Raw genomic sequence first — 19004 nt, forward strand, 5'->3', positions numbered from 1 at the left:
CACTCCACCTTATTCGTTTGGCTGATAAGCTATTACAAAAAGTATTGTTGACTGAATTATTGTAAGAGAAAAATACTGTTAAATTCGGTTGAAAAGCTCAAACGAACAGACAGGTCTCTCATTCGATATACTACTGCACTATGGTTTTTGAAAACTGAGTGGGATCCAAACATATCAGTTTTTGTTGTTAGTTTTTGCCATATTTCTAAAAATCAGGAAGTTGTTGATATCTAGCTTATATCAACTTCTTGTTACACATAGAGAAATAAATGAAGTCATATTTTTAAAACTGGATATCCAAACACTCCCACCAGTTTTTTCTCATAATACAGATTTTAATCTAAAGACAAGAATTGGTTTTTAAGAGTGGAAAACTGATCAAACAGGGCCTCAGCCATTCACCTCGGAAGAGCTCTGAAGGTGTAATAATGCCATCCTTATTCCGGTCGAAAAATTCAACGTGCTTTTGAAGAGCAGTCATGTTGCCAAAATGAATACTTGCCTCCACATGCCCACCTTACATAACGAAATATGATAACAATATGTTAGAAAAAATAAAAATTGAGCAGCAACTGTCTTGCTAGCTGCATGCATGGGTACAGTTATGTCAAGACGTGATGATGGGCACGATTCTTGTCCCGTAATTAAATCCATAATTCTTCTGGAACAAATGAAATAGTTATAAGAAGTTTAAGAGATAGGTTTAACAAGAACTTACAGCTAAAGAAGACCCATAGAAACAGAACCGCTGTCACCACTGGCGGCAAATATGAAGAAGCTGCTGCCATTGCTGCCGGCTATTCCTTCTTCAGCAGACTGCAGTGGTGTGTGATTTTGAGAGTGCACGTCACAGCAGGTAGCGTCCCATGGCTCGGCTTAAGTAGTTCTTGGAAGAAATATGAATGAAGCAGAGATCATCCTCGTCCTCTAGTAATAGGTACTAAGTCCTTTGGCTCCTTTATGATAGATGCAAATCTTTCCGACCACGAATAATTGTTCTGAAGACAGGAGCCATAAGCAAGGAAAAAATTGAAGCCGCATGTGAGCCGGTGGGGTATATGTGGTGTTCCTGCTGGGTGACTCGCGGCAACCACAACCATACAGTCAAAATCCTCTGCCCCTACAGGCTACTCTCTCGATCCGGAAATAAACAATTAAACACACATCTCGTTTCACAAAGAATCAAATATTCTTATGTGTTTAACTAAATATATAAAAAAATAGTATCAATATATGTATCTCTAATATCTAAATAAGTAGATTATAAAAGTATATACTATATTCCATGCTCAATTTAATAATACTAGCCTCAATCTAAATAGTATCTAATATTTTTATGTTTGATATTATTAATGCATCGCATATATCTCACTGTTATCAAGGTTATTGTGGGGGCTTCGCCTGACAAAGTGGAGTTGCACTAAATTCAGTAATAATTGGTCATTAATTCGTCATTAGTTATAGTGATAGTTATACATGGACATGCAGCCCGGGGCACGATGGTCTGACCCAAAGCATGCATTTTGGCCCAGTACGAGCACGATACGCCCGGTGAACAACGGGCCTAGGTCATCCCGGCATGACACATAGGGTCGTGTTTAGGCCACTCCTCAGGCACGTCGGACAGCACGGTACAGTCTATAAATAGCGTAAGGCCTGACAAAGGCCCATTATATGTAGGGAAACCCTAATTCCTATCTATCATATTCTCTGTTTGCTTGTTCCTCCCATCCGCTGCCACACGGGCTCTCATGTAGTCGCGAACTTCTTCCCCCACGCAGTCACAACCCTTCTTACCATTTAGTGGCGACCTTTGTCCTCTCGGCTCTCGCATAGCCGAGCTCCTTCTTTCCACGAGGCTCGGGAAATCCACCATCACCTCTCGTGAGATCGCGCCACTCCCTTCTCTTCATACGAGTTACTCTGACGCCACCGCCTCTTGTTTGTCCCCACCGCACGTCTCTGACGCCGCTTCCCCTTCGCCGCTGCCCCCTCACCTTATTCCCTGCTCCACCTAAGTTGGAGCACCACGATGCAACCTGCCAACTACCTCCCTCGACGCCGATGAGGCCATGGTCATGGAAATGGTGACGACACATGTCTCGAGCTGCCCTGCCTACTAGATTGGTCGTGCTTATTGGGTCAGCTCAGCATGAAAAGTGGCTTGTAGTGCCGTGCATGGGCCGTCGGCTATGCACGAAGCCCAGTAAGGCATGGCCCGTTTGCCCATATATAGTGATAGTGCCACCCACCGGATATATATAGGGCATACCTAGTGGCGCAACAAAATTACAAATTGTCCTTACTAGGCAGGCCATCATTCTATAGGAGCACGGGGGCACCTTCCATCATTTCGCATGGCCATTTGAGCCACTCTTCTTATGGCGTGGGGGAAATCCGTCTTTGGGACCATCTTCCGTCCTCCGTTCTACGGCGTGGTGTTGGCCTCGCGAGGGTTCCAATTCGAAATGTATTGCGGCCAATGCTCAACAAACAAAGGCATAGGAGCATGGGTAACTTGCCAGGAGCGCCACTAAGCAAGGTGGCAAAGGTCTCGCTGAGGGTCATCCCTGGCCTCAATTGATAGAACCACACAAGCGGCTTCCTTGAGCGAGTGGGAAAAGGCGGTCAAGGGTTCAGCCCTTTGGACGAGGCTAGGTCGGGGCAATGTGTCGGAAGCATCCCCCCAACAGTACTACGGCTTCCTTGAGCAAGTGCGAAAAGGCGGTCAAGAGTTCAGCCCTTTGGACGAGGCTAGGTCGGGGCAGTGCGTTGGAAGCATCCCCCCAACAATTGTACTAAAATGATGTAGCATGATTCAATCGATAATGTATATATATAATTACTAAATCACTTTGAATTAGAAGCACGATGTTTGTACAATTACTGGCCCAAATAAATATTGAACTTTTCATCATGTATGAGGACCTCGTCTATGATGAATCCGGCTAGCTCCTATAATCTCCATCTCTAGCAGCTCATGGATGCCAATATCACTTATTATCACTGGTCGCAAGCGACGGTGATGAGCTTATTATCACTGTCCACTTTTGTCACCAAAGCCGAGAATTTGAGATGATAGGAGGCTTTGGAACCAACGGTGGTTGGGTTTGTACCGTCAATGTGTTGAAGCACTAGACAGAATGTGCGTGTGTGCGTTTATAAAAGATGAGTGTGCGCTCGTGTTTGTAAGCATCTGTGTCTGTAACTGGGTCTTAAAAAAATATGGAGAGATGAGGCGTCATGACTCACCGTCCACACAATTACACGCGTGTACCGCTAAACTGCCGAAGCAATGAAGACAGAATCGCTAGGTCAGGCAGTCCCAACGCTAGTTTGTAAAGGGACTCCAATGACACTTTTTTTTTGAGGAAATCAGTAGGGGTTTCCCCCTACTGTAATTTTATTAATTGAAACAAAGGTACAAAGTCCAGAAGGTTTACATCATGAAACATAGAAAGAAATGAAGAAAATTTACAAAATTACACAAAGTTGTCTAGCCATAACTGCAACTGAGCACTGAAAGAATTCTTAGCCCTGAGCCTAGCCCAGACTAATTCCTGCCTGAAGGTGTTCTTAACTGCCTGTAGAGAGTGACTACGATTCCGGAAGATGACATCATTTCTTGCAGTCCATATTCCCCAGAACATTGTGGAGGGCATTTCTGATACCTTGGTGATAAAAGAAAAGGTCTTGACCGAGTTTGCATTTGTTTACTTTACATTTCACATTTAAATTATCTGATACCTTTGGTGATAAAAGAAAAGGCGTTGAGCGAGTTTATATTTGTTTACTTTACATTTCACGTTTTAATATTCCATTTTTACCTTTCCTACAATTGCTGGATATAGTTGGTAGCCTATTTGTAGACATATAAGACAAAAATAACTTAACTGATTTGCATCTTCAAAGAAATTATGTTGGTCTCTTTTATACGTTGGAGCCTCACATTTTTATTTATATTAGACGCTTGATTCAAACAAGTGCCCACTCCTATTGTCTCACAATTCACTTTAACGAATCAAGCAAGAGTTGTTGATTATATAGATAAAAAGAAGGTTTAAACTAGACAAACAACAGCCTCAAAAGAGAGAACGACGAAAAACACCATCTACCATGACTAAGAAAGGCAACTCAACAACACGCTCAAAACATTTTCAAGCACCGTACAAAAACATTTATATATATAGTATGAACTGCAAATTATGGAAGGCTATCAAAGCTCACAACTATGGATGTCTTGCTAATTCAAACATGTTCAACAAACACTTGCAATATCTTCATATGAATCGACAAACATATAGAATCAATCAAATTACGGTATTTACCGAACCACGCGCACGCCATAATTTACAAATTTGTCCACGTAAGAGCGACTGGATTTTTTATCATTTCTTCTTACTCGATTCTTTCTTTGAGTTCCTCTCTTGCTCCAACCTTTCAAACAGGCTGCCATCGTAGACCGCCCTGACAGTATCTTTGTGGAGAAACCCGTCCTTGTCTTTGCAGAGGGAGTACAGCACCTTCCACTCTGTGAAGCCACCCAGCCTGCGGTAAAATTTTCAGAAAAACATTCAGATCAAAGGGAGCAAAGTCTATTGCTTGCCAAGTAATCCGTATTGTAGAGAACTTACCATCCTTTCAAGTCTTTAGGTTCCCTGTTTGCTTGCAGCATCTCCTGTAGCTCTTTGCCTGTAAGTGCATCAGGCCTGGTGTGGGCATACTTCTTGAAAATCTCCTCAAACTTTTCAGGAACAAATCTGCAAGTTGATAGATACTGTAATTAGATATTCCTTTCAGGCTATTTTACTTAGTTTTTGAACTTGTATATGAGAGGCGTGTTCTTTAGCAAGATAAGACATGAGATCATGTTTCTCTGTACCATGACTTGTCTTGGCAAAAGGGCCTATGGTAAATTACAAAATGAAACCAAACGCATCCAATTCCTTAGTATATCGTCACTTGTGTTTTAGTACCATTTTCTTTAGCTAGCCTTAGACAGTGTTACACTGCTACTTGTCTCGGACAGTCTTTCCTAAACCGTGGCCATCACTATAGACAGATTTTATCAGCTGGTTGTTGCGTGTTGATTATTTAAACAGTGGAAGAGGCATGGAGAAGTACTCCATCCATTCCAAATTGTAAAACACTTTGTCTTTTCTAAATATATATAGCTTTTGCTATGCACTTATAGATGTATTAGTAAAAACAATGTATCTAGAAAGCTAAAACATCCTACAAATTGGAACAGAGGGAACGGGGTAGACTCTTCCTCACCCTTTTCCTCTATCTCTTCATCATCAGGAGAAATTTATTTATTAGTTAGCCAAATGATCCGTGTTACCTACTTACCTGGTCACAAGTAAAGTAAGAGTAGCACAGCTGGTCAAGTTGTGTCCGTGGGGACGAAAACCCCTCGGATCCATAGCCCACCCTCATTTTTCTAAAACCATGATCCAATGCAACTCAGACAGGTGCTGAGGGAATTCAGGGTTGTCTATTTGATAACTCCATCCTAGACACTTAGAATTAACTAAGGCACTAAGCCATAAGTTAATGTCACATATCCGTTCAACAGAAAATAGGCCCTCCTTTCTCAAATAGGCTCCTTCGTGTAGAAGCTCAAAGTTATTGGTGCATGTATTAGAATAGGAGCTAAAGATCTCAAGTTCAAATTCTGGCTAATGTACCAGTACAATAAAATATTTTATTGTTTAGTCCAATTCTATATATGCCTGATACCTAACCTAATGGAGACTCCACATGAGGGTAAGTGTTAAAATATAATGGAGTCTCTTCTCCACCCATCACCAGCTTAAGCTTTGTCTGAACTGTTGCTGCGGTACATCGCCAACCCATCCTCCCTATACATCCAAGTTTTCTTTTCACCTCGTTTGGCTCATGATTCAGTTAACTAATGATGCAGTACACTCTTGGCAATGTTATGTTTTGTGCCATGCTTAGCTTGCTGTTCTGCATATTTGTTTACAATTAATAACGAGATGCAGTAGTTGACGAGCGTGCTGCTTTTGGCTTTGCAGACGACACAGCACAGACCTTTATTCCCCAGCTGTAAGCTTTTTCCTAATGAGAAGAGATAATAATGCATACATCTAACTCACATCAGAAAATTGGCAATACTATTGTTTACTCTCGCCTACCAATTCGAGTGTCTCAGCATTAGGAATCAATCTAACTTCTCTATGGTTTGCTTTGCTGGCCTAAATGATTAGTGTTTCTTTGTCTTGGTTTTTCTGCCATATATACTACTAACTCACTCTGGCTGACCAGATCAAGCTGGACTCTTGGCTGATGGTGACAGTCGTCTGACAGATGGCAATTAGAGAAATACATTACCTTCCGTTGGAATCGTAGACGCCTGAATCGCTTCCGTGCTTGCCCTTGTGGATGTTCTTCACGTAAATTGGGAGCTTAAACGGCGCACTCTTCTCATTCTCCTTCAGCCAAAGAAACAAGAAACATGCATGGACACACACGAGTCAGTCAGCTCCAGCCTTCATCAGGGAGACAATAATAAAAATATCAAATTACTAAGGTGATATCCTAGTTTACACCTGAATCGATTTGCGCACTGACACACACGTATATACCACTATCACAGAGCGACTTTCAAAAGATAACCAAAAAGATGGTGGTAGCTTTGTACTTTGTTGAGTCCCTGAGTGTTCAGTTGCACGTAGCTATAGGCCATACGACACGGCAGGTAGCTTTTATGCCTGCTTTTTTCTTTCCCATTTTTTCTGAAGAGAAAGGTGCAGTGGCATCTCTCTTTCAGCTTTCAAGGTGTATGTTATGGGTGCTGCCATTGGCATCGATCCAGTATCTTCACGCTAGGGACATTTTGATCAGTACTTGTCTGATTAGGTGGCATTCTTTATGACTCTAAATTAAATGAAGCTATTAATATTACTTCGATCTTCTGAGATTTGAGAATAATACGTTACGTTCTTTTAGGTAAATATCATCACTTAGTAACATTGATTTTTTTTTTCAAATGGACCAGCAGGATTCTGCCCAGCCAGTTTGTGTTAATAAAGGAGAGTTCAAAGCGAATTAGAGAGAGAGAGAGAGAGGGGTTACAGATAGACTGTAATTTCAGAGGAGGTTACAGATATAATAAACATACATAAACGTGTCATTAAATTTTCGTAAATTTTAAAGAAAATGGCAGCATCGTTTGGTTTGGACACAGAAGGAGCAAAAGCTGCCATCATTTTACTTGAAGCTAAAAATGTGCTGCAGAGAAATACTAAGAAGCAACCTTTCAGACATCCAACCCGTCTGCTTTGGCTAAAACAGTTGAGATGTTTGGTCTTAACTAGCTTGAAACTTATAAACGATCATTGGCCACTATAACTCTGTTCTCCCTGACTGACAGAAAAAACTGAAGCTTTGTGAAAGTGAAGCCACATATTTAGCGAAAACCACCAGTATTAACATGTTCATAGTTTCTCACTAACTTCATCTACGGCAGACGTTTTTGCGAAATCCAAACATGCAAGAATATATGCTCTGAAGATTCAGATATTTCAATGCAAAAATTTAAAGCACTCAAGAGGCAGAGAGGTGAGGTACCGGTACGGTCTTGGGTCCAAGTCCTCCGTTGACGAAGACGGCAGCGGCAGCAGACAGGGCGACGCCACACCCGATAGCTCGAAACCCTGCAGCAGCGCAGCCACACACTTGGTGAATGATTGGTGGGTCACCGGTCGCGACCTGTACTGTTTTGAAGCGCCGCTGATCCAGAAGAGACACTCTCTCTCACTCTCGGACTACTATACAATACATACAGTAGGGATACCTTGGTATGTCTCGGAGGGGTAGATGATGCCGTCCTTGTTGCGGTCGAAGAAGGCGACGTGCCTCTGCAGCGGCGTCAGCTCGCCCTTGTACACGTCCGCCAAGGATGATGAGGAGGAGGAGGACTCCTCGACTTCGTTGGTCCCTGGTCCCAGCACAGACATGAGCACGGTGGTTACGATTGCGAAACTTGCGCCGCGAAGAACATGCCGAGCCATTGATCTTTGGACTTGCATGCTATCTCTCTCTCTCTCTCTCTCTCTCTCTCTCTCTCTCTCTCTCTCTCTGTTATGTTGCTTTTGGGGGAGGGGCTTAATTAGATCGACTTGGACTTGCTACTTACCGGTGTCTGCAGCAGCTTTGCCGGCCATGGAGGTCGTTGCAGGTGAGTGAGACAGAGGTCGACCGACGACGCCGACGAAGACCGAGAGATGGATGCAGCTGCAGAGAAACAGGGACAGGGAGCGGAGCGGAGGTTGGAGGAGGCTTGGAGGAAGAGGAAGGAATTTGGGACGGACAGAGATGCTCTGGTTCGCACGCAGGTGGTGTCAGCGGCTCAGCGCAGCGCAGCAGCGGGCGGCGACAGAGGAGACGGAGTCGGAGTCGGGGAAAGGAATCCAAATCCAGCGGTTTCGATCGGAATCGGTGGAAACTGACGCTTTCTTTGTGGATGGATGGATGGATGGATGGGATGGATGCGTTGCGTGGGGGAGTGGCGTTATTTGCAGCCCACCCGGGTGGTCCAGGGCTCCAGGCCGGCCGTGTCCGTGTTGCGCTTGCACCGTGTCCTGCGCGCGTCTGCGCAAAGCGAGAGCGATCTCCACTCCAACCTTAGGCCTTGTTTAGTTGCAAAAAATTTTGCAAAATGTGTACGGTAGCATTTTCGTTTGTATTCAACAAATATTGTCCAATCATAGACTAACTAGGCTTAAAAGATTCGTCTCGTCAATTTCAATTAAATTGTGCAATTAGTTTTTATTTTTGTCTATATTTAATACTCTATGCATGCGTCTAAAGATTCGATGTGACGGAAAATCTGAAAGCAGAGATTCGTTCGAGGTAGGCCAGATTTCTGTCTCGCGGTGCGGTGCCTCGCCGCGTGCCTGCTCCAGCCGAAGAAGATTTTCATTCGAGGTCGAGGTGTCGGCCATGCATTGCATGGCGCCAGTGCTGCTTGCTGCCGCTCACGGTCGACCGGCCTCTCTCTCGGCGCCGGCGGTCACGGCGCCCCACGTACGTCACCGTGTGGTCGATCCTCTGTCCTCTGGTGGTATGTGTTGGACAGGTGCGTGACGGCGAGACAGGCAGAGCGGCGGACGGCCAAGATATACTGGCGGTACGTACGGTTTGTCGTCCGATCGATGGGAGTACGAGAGGAGAGAGCGGCCGGCCGCGGCCGAGGTCGATCGTCAGACAGCAGCAGCAGCAGCAGAGATGAAGACACGATCCCGAGCTAGCTACGTCAAGCATGCAGTCACGTCATTTCGTGGACGTGTGGCGGACTGCCGGACTGCATGTGGCGAAATTCGGGCCGGATTCCTCTCGCGCACAGGCATTCGGTCCGTGGGCGGCGAACAGAAAGGTCGTCACTCGTCAACAGAGCGCTCATCCAGACCAATACAAGAAGTCAAGAACACACTAGGGCCTTGTTTGGTTCACCCAAAAACCAAAAATTTTTTAGGATTTCTTATCACATTATCTTGCGGTACATGCATGAAGTATTAAGTTTGACTGTAAATCGCGAGATGAATCTTTTGATCTTAGTTAGTCTATGATTAGACAATATTTACCACAAACAAACGAAAGTGCTACAATAGCGAAATCCAAATTTTTTTTCACATCTAAACAAGGCCTAGTATTTTGGTCTTGTTTAGATGTGAAAATTTTTCGGATTTCACTACTGTAGCACTTTCGTTTGTTTGTGGCAAATATTGTCCAATCATAAAAATTCTTTTCGCGATTTACAGCCAAACTGTGTAATTAGTTTTTATTTTCGTCTATATTTAGTGCTTCATGCATGTGCCGCAAGATTCGATGTGACAGGAAATCTTGAAAACTTTTTGGATTTTGGTATGAACTAAACAAGTCCTTTGTCTACTATAGCCTACTTGACGCTCTTATATGTACACGATTGAACAACCGAGTTATATAATATAAGGCCTTGTTTAGTTCGCAAAATTTTTTGTTTTTGGTACTGTAGTATTTCGTTTTTATTTGACAAACATTATCCAATCACGAAGTAACTAGACTCAAAAGATTCATCTCACAAATTACAAGTAAACTGTGCAGTTACTTTCTATTTTTGCCTATATTTAATGCTCCATGCATGTGACCAAAGATTCGATGTGACGGGGAATCTTTAAAATTTTTACGAACTAAACAAGGCCTAAGTTATCATTTAAATTATTTTATTTATAATAATTTAATTACTACTTCCTCTATCTTAAATTGTAAGTCATTCCAAGAATCTTGGAGAGTCAAAACATTTTTATGTTTGACTAAAATTATAGAGTGAAATACTAAGATTTATAACATAAAGTGAGTATAATATGAAAATATAATTAAGGAAGAATCTAATGATATTTAGTTGGTATCATAATAATTATTATTATTTTATTATATAAATTTGTCAAACTTTAAAAAGTTTGACTCTCCAAGATTCTTGGAATGACTTACAATTTGAGATGGAGGGAGTATTAATTTGTGCAATCAACAAAGAATTTTATGAGTTGCATGTGTATGTACTATGTTCTAAAGTTTTGCTAACGAGGTGGTTGCTTTACGAAATAGGTCTTGTTTAGTTCTAAAAATTTTCAAGATTCTCCATCATACATCGAATCTTGCGATACATGCATGGTGCATTAAATATACTTGAAAACAAAAACTGATTGCACAGTTCATTTGTAAATCACGAGACGATTCTTTTAAGCCTAGTTACTTCATGATTGAACAATGTTTGTCAAATAAAAACAAAAGTGCTACAGTGCCAAAATCCAAAAATTTTTGTAAACTGAACAAGGCCATAATCACCATTTTTCTCTCACGTTTTCCCTTTATCTTCATGCCACAACTCTGTTCATTTGGCTAAAAAGTACTATTCGCTGATTTGTTACAAGAGAAAAACACTGCTGAGTAGCTGATGGATTCTCTAGATAAGTTCAATGGCACTCCGTGAGATAACCTTTAAGACTTCTGGTATATAACAATATACTTGACCTAATATATATCTTCATCCCAACTACCAAGCAGGGAACTTGAAAAATGTTCTTCTGGCGATGGCATAGTCACTTGCCCCCGGTGTACATGAGGAATCCACTAAGGAACGAGGTTGGTTCAGAGGCCAAGCAAGATGCATCAGAAATGTCTATCTCTAATATTAAACTAAACTAAATAAAATTCAATTTCTTCATGTGTTTCTATATCTTTCTCTCCAAATAACTCTTATTGGTGGGCCCCTGACTACCCCCTATCTATCGGTTCATCATTTTTCTCTCCTTTTTGTTTCCCGCTCGCTCGGTCATTGACGAACAACATCGATAGCAATGTAGGTCCCTAATTTGTAGCATTCATGTTGTTGAGCTAGCAGCGAAGGTGCTCTAGTGCAGCGCAGAGCAAATGGGAGGTGGCATCGCAAGGAGTCTAGCATGGGGAAGTGGCAGAGCGAAGGCAATAGCGGCCCATGGGCCTCAGCACAGGGGCAATAGTGAAGCAAAGGTGGAGGCGCATGACCACGCCTAGTGGGGATCAACGCCAGCATGGGCCCTTGTGGCATACGGGCAGTGTTGCCTCATCATGCATTGTAGGTCTACACGCTCGCAGCTACACACATCGCCTCCAACTCTTTTTGCTTGGTGCATTGTCTACATGCTCCATACTCCACTTCCTAACTCCTAAGCCTAGAAAATTGATTGTTTCTTGACTCAAGATCCTGTATGGACCACCAACCACCCATGAGCTCCTCAGGATGCGACGAATCTAGCATTTGGCGTGTTAGCGACACTAAGCCTAGCTCCTGATGCGTTGATATACACCATGGATATTGGCAAGAGCGTTGCAGCAAGCAACCAGGTAAGTGCAGATTCTATTTGTGTGGTGGCCAACAAATATTGTGTGCCTCCTCTGACAATGATGATGCTCACTGGGCCACTAGATGCCTCCACAAAGTGCTAATTGGTGCCCCTCTGAATTTTCCTGCTTACAACCGCAGCAACCATCAAACTCAACGTTGCAATGCGTGATCGTCGATGTCGGGGCCGGCTGCAATGGTGGCTAGGGAACCATAAGGAGAAATGGTCACAATGGCGCATCAGGGAGCTACTGGTGAAAGTTGCGCACAGTGGCACTAGCATACGGAACTTGGAGCGGTGCACCTGAGCAAGCTCAATTCCATTGGGCCAATCGTTGATCTTGGCGTGAACTTGTATTTGTACCCACCCTAGGGTGTGGTACATGCTCATCACATGGTTCTTAATATACTCCATTAGAGTACATGGTTAGATCCAAACCGAAACAAATATACTAACTAATGAATGTGGAAGCATAAACACTATAGAAGAAAATAAATAAGTGAGAATGACATCAAGGCATGATGTATTTTAATGAGTTGAGTGATGTGCCTACATCCTTGAGGCATGACCGCATGACTACAAGTGTTTCCCCCCTCCCCCATAAAACTAGCATTCAAACGCTATTGTAGCCATATCGTTGCCCAAACCAATCGCTAAGTCATCACATGTTACAATAGAAGTCGTTGTCTCATATTTATGGCCCTTAGGATACACAATTCAACTCTAACTCTGCCATAGCCCGTAATACAGCTGAAGTCATAACTAACCACATATTCAACACATATCTAACATACTCTCCATAGACCCTACCTCGGCCGACCATGCCCTCAACATGCCACACCACAACCTCAATCCCCTTCCTCCAAGCCTACGCCAACAATGTGGCAAAAAGGAGAAGAGAAAACCAAAGCCTACTAGAGAGGAGGTATAGACAAGTGATAAGATATTATATCTACACCTCTTCTATTTCTCTTCTTCTATCTTCTATCTATATCTATCTATTTCTCTTTTAGTATATTATCTATATACAACTAAAAAGATGGGAATGTAGTCATCCAACAACAGATCAACTTGAAGAAGGAACACGACTGCAACCAGGTGCTCCCGGTTTTCCCTCCCCATACATCCTCTAGGTTTTCCCTGCAACCCCTCTGGTTTTATGTCAACCATTTTTCACGCTAAATTTCCATCAATGTCACTCCACCTCCTATCCTCCTCACTTTCACGCTTAGCTCTCCATGTTCTTTCATGTAAGATGATGCTCCTTAGGTTGCCAAGCACAATGGTCAATGGTCTCATTGCACTTGGGTTGTTTACATGTAAGTTGCAAAAGTTAAGCCTACACTACTATAGCACTCATAATCCCTATATATAGGTCTCATTGTTGGGTGTGTATGAGCTAGCATTGATATGGCTTCATTGTTGGGTCATAAACCTAGGATACAGACAAATACTCAAGTGACTCGACAGTGAAGCCCACTATCACTGCTAATCAAAGACACTAACCGACAGTGATATGCGGGATATCATTATCGATTCAAAACATCACCAAGTTTGATATGCCAATGTGGGGCATGGTCGTGGCTTGATTTGGCAACGACATAAGGGCCTTACTACTGGGTTTTGGATTGACCTAGTAGTGTTAGGGACAGTTGGATCCACCTAACCACCTATTACTTGGTTTTCCACCATCGGATCTAGCTACCACCATTGCTACTGGTTATAAATCATGTGTCTAGACACATGTATATTGCCCCACATGGACAATTGAGCTCCCCTAATTGTAGTCCTGCATGGATCTAGTAAAACTTGCTTCATAATCGACCTTAATATGTGCTCCCTTTGCAAGAAAACATCTTTCTTGGAGAAAGTCATCCACATACACCTTTCCTTCATAGTCAAAACTCAATATGGTGCATGATAGGTACTAGAAGAAGGTTTATGAAGATGGATCCATGCTGAAGGCAAGACACATTCGGATCAATGATAGCGTGATCCGGTTGGTTGTTGAGTGGTACGACGTTTGGCTCATCATTGCTCACGGCCCAAATGATTTCGATCTTCCATCCCTCTGCCATGCTCTAGCACCTCTGAGAACCCACTCGAGTGCTAGAAGAAGATTCATGAGGTGGTTATGTTATAACATTTTTGTAGACTACAATGTTAACATTGGTCTAGTTGAAAAAAAGTTTACTTATTTAAAAGAAGTCTTTGTTATCATATAAAACTTTTTCCTTATGTATCAGCTTCTTCACATGCAACAGAAGACATATATGTTGTTGTCCAAGAGTTTAGAAATTTCAGAATGATTCACTATCTTTTACGGTTTAAATTAATTTATGCAGGCTTATCTAAAGAAATTCAAAATTTAACTGTATGTATGCTAATAAGATGCAAAAAACTAGATAAACTTATATTTAGGCTTGTGTATAGTACATTCAATCATTTGTCGTGGAGATAGATGGAAAAATCATTTGTCTACCTTCTGTCTCTAGATTACCACAGATTAATTCTAAAAACACATATTACAATAATGATAGAAAGATGGATATATTTATAAGAAATCACTCGGTCCATAAATAAAGATGAATCCACCGGCGTACAGAATCAAACTAGGGTATTACTCTAGTACTCTACTGATCCACATGCACACAGCACACCGCGATTTACAAATTCTTCCAGACACTAGCGAGTAACATGACGATGCTCTTATCATTTCTTCTTAGTGGACTCCTTCTTAGACTTCCTCTCGTGTTCCAACTTTTCAAACAGGCTGCCATCATAGACAGCCCTGACAGTGTCCTTGTGAAGAAAACCTTTCTCATCTTTGCATAGGGAGTAGAGCACCTTCCACTCCGTGAAACCACCAAGCCTGCACAGTCATTTTTCCGAAACATACTCAGCTCAAAGACGGAGCATATATATACCCTTCTTGCATGTCATATATATTACTGTTCTAGGTAGCTCCTGAAGAGTATTTACCATCCTTTGAAGTCATTAGGCTCCCTGTTTGCTTTGAGCAGCTCCTTCAGCTCTTTGCCCGTCAGGGCATCAGGCCTGGTGTGGGCATGCTTCTTGAAGATCTCCTCAAATTTTTCAGGAACGAACCTGGAGGTTGATAGATACAATTATGATTAGCAATTGTTTTAGCTCAACGAGCTATCCAAGAAGTTTTTTATTTATTTTGTAACTAGATTATGAGATATTTTATTGTTGTTTCCGAGGAGGATTAGGCTAGACAAATTTTTAGCTGAACACCTATAACAAATTACAGTGAACCAAGGCACATGTGAACGACTCCCCATTCTCATGGCAATAGTTTTCTTCTCATTCGAAACTGAGCTTGATTAACTAATAATGCAACAACTTCATCATCACTACGTACTGAATGTGGCCTCTTTGTCGAGGGCCCGAAGCCCAATTTGCCGAGGGACGAGCCCTCGGCAAAGATTTTCTTTGCCGAAGGCCTACCTATGCCGAGGGCCGAGCCCTCGGTAAAGGCCTCTTTGTTGAGGGCCCGTTTTTGCCGAAGGCTCCTGGAGCTGGCCCTCGGCAAAGAGTGCCTTCGCCGAGTGCCTATGATTTAGCCCTCGGCAAAACCTCATGTCCTCGATAAAGCACGCGTTTTCAGTAGTGCATGTCAGTAGTTTTGTTGCAATGCTTTCCATCTCACGTTATCATGTTTGGACTGAAGTTGTTAACTGCTGCTTTAGACAAAAGGCAAAACGACATAAGAATCGCTCCACTCCCAGCTGCCTCCCTTAATTGCTTAATCATTAGTTCATCAAAAGTAGTATGCATCCATCTCATCTCACATAGGAGAAGTGGCACATCGATTGTTTGGTTCTGTTTAGTAGTAATCCATTCACATGTCTATTAATAAATACTCTATTGTTGGCTGTTTGTTTAATATTTATTAGTGTTACCTTGCCTCTTCATTCAGTAAAGTACAATTAGACGTGAGATTAACTCTGACGAAAAACAGAAACCTTGCGTTGCTGGCATTTAATGTGTCTGGACTCTGAATTTTGAACCTGGAGACGGTGAGAGATGGGAATTTGAATTGGATAGGTACCTTCCATTGGCATCGTACACGCCCGAATCACTTCCGTGCTTTCCCTTTTGGATGTTCTTCACGTAGATGGGGAGCTTGAAAGCTGGAGCTTTCTCATTCTCCTGAAATTGTCATGGAACGTCAGAAAGAGTGCAATTTCTGCATCTGAATACATTGGCACTTATAAGTTACAATATGCATAATAAGACGATTTCCAAATACTATATGTTTCAGAAGATAACTGAAAGGCCGGTGTAGTTTTGTATGTGGTTGTTGAGTGTTCATAGTGGACATGCACACTTTCATGTTACCATGATGTGTCCAGGAACCTGGCATCACATTTTATATATACTCATGTAGTCATGTTAGTACAGATCCCACACCTAATCCTTATATCGCATTGTTTAATTTAGGATTCCTCATTAATCCATGTGGTTATTGGAGTATTGTAGCGATACTTTTAAAATTTTATTTGCCACTGCATCCATGAGCGTATTTAATTATGTTTGACCTGAAGAAACTCTAGACCTCCTATCCTAATAAGCTGAAGCTAGATTGAAACCTGAAGCAACCTTAGGAATTCGTATCCTCACATGTTAAGTATGTCAGTAGTTCGTAATTCCTAAACGATGACTATTGACTAACCACAGTGCGGTTTTAATTTCTTCCTGACATGCAGAAGAAGAAGTCGATTTAGCAAAGTGGAATGACAGAAAATGGTATAAAAGGACGATGTTAATATAGTTTCTGCATTGAGGCATTTAGCAATATACATACTCAAAGGGCAAAGTGGAGATTCAGATTTCAGCGAGAAGACAGGATGATCGATCTATGGAAGACTAAAGGCTATTGCATGCATTTGAAGATGTTGCTGAGATCGATAGAGTGTATTGAAGGAGGACAGAGACGACATATATACTGGTACGGTCTTGGGTCCAAGAAGGCCGTTGATGAAGACGGAGCTGAAAGCAGACAACGGGACGCCGGCTCCGATCGCGCGGAACCCTGCCGCAGCATGCAGGCCAGAAACAACAGCCCCCAGGTGGTTATTGTCATCCTCGATCAATCAGGTGTCTATGAGAAGTTTGAAGAAAGCGTCTGTATAGAGCAAACAGTAAGGTACCTTGGTATGTCTCGGAGGGGTAGATGATGCCGTCCTTGTTGCGGTCGAAGAAGGCGACGTGCCTCTGCAGCGGCGTCAGCTCGCCTTTGTACACGTCCGCCATGGACGACGACGAGGAGGAGGACGAGGAGTTGCTCCCTGATGCAGTCCCAGTAGCAAATTAATCAAGAATAATATGCCAGGACGAGGCACGTTTCCTCTATATATATCGCTGTTGCTGCTGCCGCTTCCTGGGACTGGGACTGGGAGATAGACATAGACTTACCAGGTGTCGTCTCTGCAGGTTTGGCGGCCATGGAACCGGTGATCGAGATCGTTGACGAGGACGACGAGCGAGGGAGCGAGAGATGCGCTGCGCTGGTGCCAACAAGTGGTGGAGATGATGGCGCAGCAGGAGGATCGGATCGGAGGACGCGCGCGCGGCAGGATGGAGTGGAACAACGATCGAGCGCTTTGTGCTGGTGGTGGTGGTGAACTGGTGATGGACGACGAGGCAAAAGAGTCTTTGGGTTGTGGGGGTGCGCTGCTTGCTTTTGGCTGGTATTTGTATGCTGCCTTAGCCAGCCAGCCAGCCGTGTCCGTGTCCTCCGTCCGCGGCTCCGCAACGACGACGACGACGACGACCTTGCTAAGCAACCGACCGAACGCGCGATGATATCTCGATTCTCGGCCTGCTCCGAGATCCGTTTAATTTGTGCTTAGTTATATATCTTTGCAAGTTGCAGGCGTGCAGCATGCATGTGGTGTGGTGGCTTCTTCGTTCTCAGCTCACCGTCGGCGTCGCGTGGGTGTTCGTTTCCGGCCCCCAACCCCCCCAAGTTTCGTCGCAGCAACGTACGCAACCACACGTTGCCCTGGCCCCTGCTTGCCGCCTACGCAGCGAAGGGATGATCGGCCGGAGACCACCACGCTCGCTTACAGTAAATTTGAAGAGCTGCAGTTTTCTTGTAGGTGCGTAAACTTTTATAATAAGAATAAGAACATAGTGAAAATTTAGGTATAATCACTTGTTTTCAGTTTTTTATTTTGGGTGCGCCTTCACCCAGCAGCTTCTATATATATTTGCTCATGCATACGTGAGACGGTGAGAAAAAAATGCGACAATGAATTAGAGGCCGTTCCTAGTACATACCACACAGCCGTGTGGAGCTATGGTTCAGCTACTACCGCTTACCGTACCGTGCGCGCCCCACGCCGTGCATGTGGCTACGGTTCCAAATACGCACACCCATTCAAAGAGATGTGACAGCCGCAAGTAATAATTATGACAGCAGCAACAAAATAACCCCTTTTAAGACTTGCGCTTCGGCTAGCTGAAGAAAAGGTTGTTACCGATGTTAATGTTGATGTTGATTTGTTGTGAGAGAAAAAAAAACACGTCGCAAAGTACTCCATCCGTTCTTCAAAGCTTTAAGTTCTAGAATTCGTGTTAGTTAAACCATTTTAAGTTTAACTAATTTTATAAAAAATAGCATCAATATCTATAATATAAAATAAGTATCTTATGAAAATATATTTTATAATAAATCTAATGGTATTAATTTGGTATTATAAATTTTAGTATTTATTTTAGAAATTCGATCAAAGTTTTAAAAAATTAACTTACAACAACTAGAAGTTGAAGATTTGAGAACAGTGGGAGTAGTGCTGAAAAGTGGTGCATGTGCATCGTGACAAAAAAAAAAGATGTACATAGTGATTTAGTAACCTGAAGTTCGCGTGTGAAAACTAGCATTTCCCTTTTGAGGCAGGCTCACACTACATGAGGACCAGCTCGTGGCTAGCCGTTACACGTCCCGGTCGCGAAAGCATCCTCACACATGCACCGTCCGTCCGCGCACCACCAAACTGAACTCATCACAGCCTCACGCACAGCACTACCACACAGGTCGCCCGCTGCTGCTGGGCGCCTGGTGCTGGTGGTGGTGGGGGATCGGAC

General features: G+C 43.0%; 3 protein-coding genes across 3 annotated transcripts in view; all 3 read right to left on the minus strand.

Annotated features, from left to right (window-relative positions):
- The window catches only part of LOC8065741 (probable peroxygenase 4), a 2958-nt gene extending 2018 nt beyond the window's left edge, over positions 1–940 (minus strand). The window contains exons 1-2 of the mRNA XM_002438131.2: positions 719–940; positions 403–516 (exon numbers count right to left, since the gene is read on the minus strand). Of these exons, the coding sequence (XP_002438176.1) occupies positions 403–516; positions 719–788 (184 nt within the window). The 5' untranslated portion in view covers positions 789–940. The remainder of the gene's footprint in view (positions 1–402; positions 517–718) is intronic.
- LOC8065742 (probable peroxygenase 4) lies at positions 4157–8730 on the minus strand. Its single transcript, XM_002438132.2, has 6 exons — positions 8165–8730; positions 7823–7966; positions 7597–7682; positions 6358–6458; positions 4635–4760; positions 4157–4548 (listed from the first exon to the last, which is right to left on the minus strand). The coding sequence occupies exons 1-6, from the start codon at positions 8190–8192 to the stop codon at positions 4389–4391; spliced, it is 645 nt and encodes a 214-aa protein (XP_002438177.2). The 5' UTR covers positions 8193–8730; the 3' UTR covers positions 4157–4388.
- On the minus strand, positions 14291–17736 carry LOC8065743 (probable peroxygenase 5). The gene is made up of 6 exons (XM_002438133.2): positions 17331–17736; positions 17066–17203; positions 16862–16947; positions 15964–16064; positions 14871–14996; positions 14291–14760 (listed from the first exon to the last, which is right to left on the minus strand). The coding sequence occupies exons 1-6, from the start codon at positions 17359–17361 to the stop codon at positions 14601–14603; spliced, it is 642 nt and encodes a 213-aa protein (XP_002438178.1). The 5' UTR covers positions 17362–17736; the 3' UTR covers positions 14291–14600.

The sequence above is a fragment of the Sorghum bicolor genome, chromosome 10 (assembly GCF_000003195.3).
Source record: "Sorghum bicolor cultivar BTx623 chromosome 10, Sorghum_bicolor_NCBIv3, whole genome shotgun sequence".
In the NCBI taxonomy this organism is placed as follows: Eukaryota; Viridiplantae; Streptophyta; class Magnoliopsida; order Poales; family Poaceae; genus Sorghum; species Sorghum bicolor.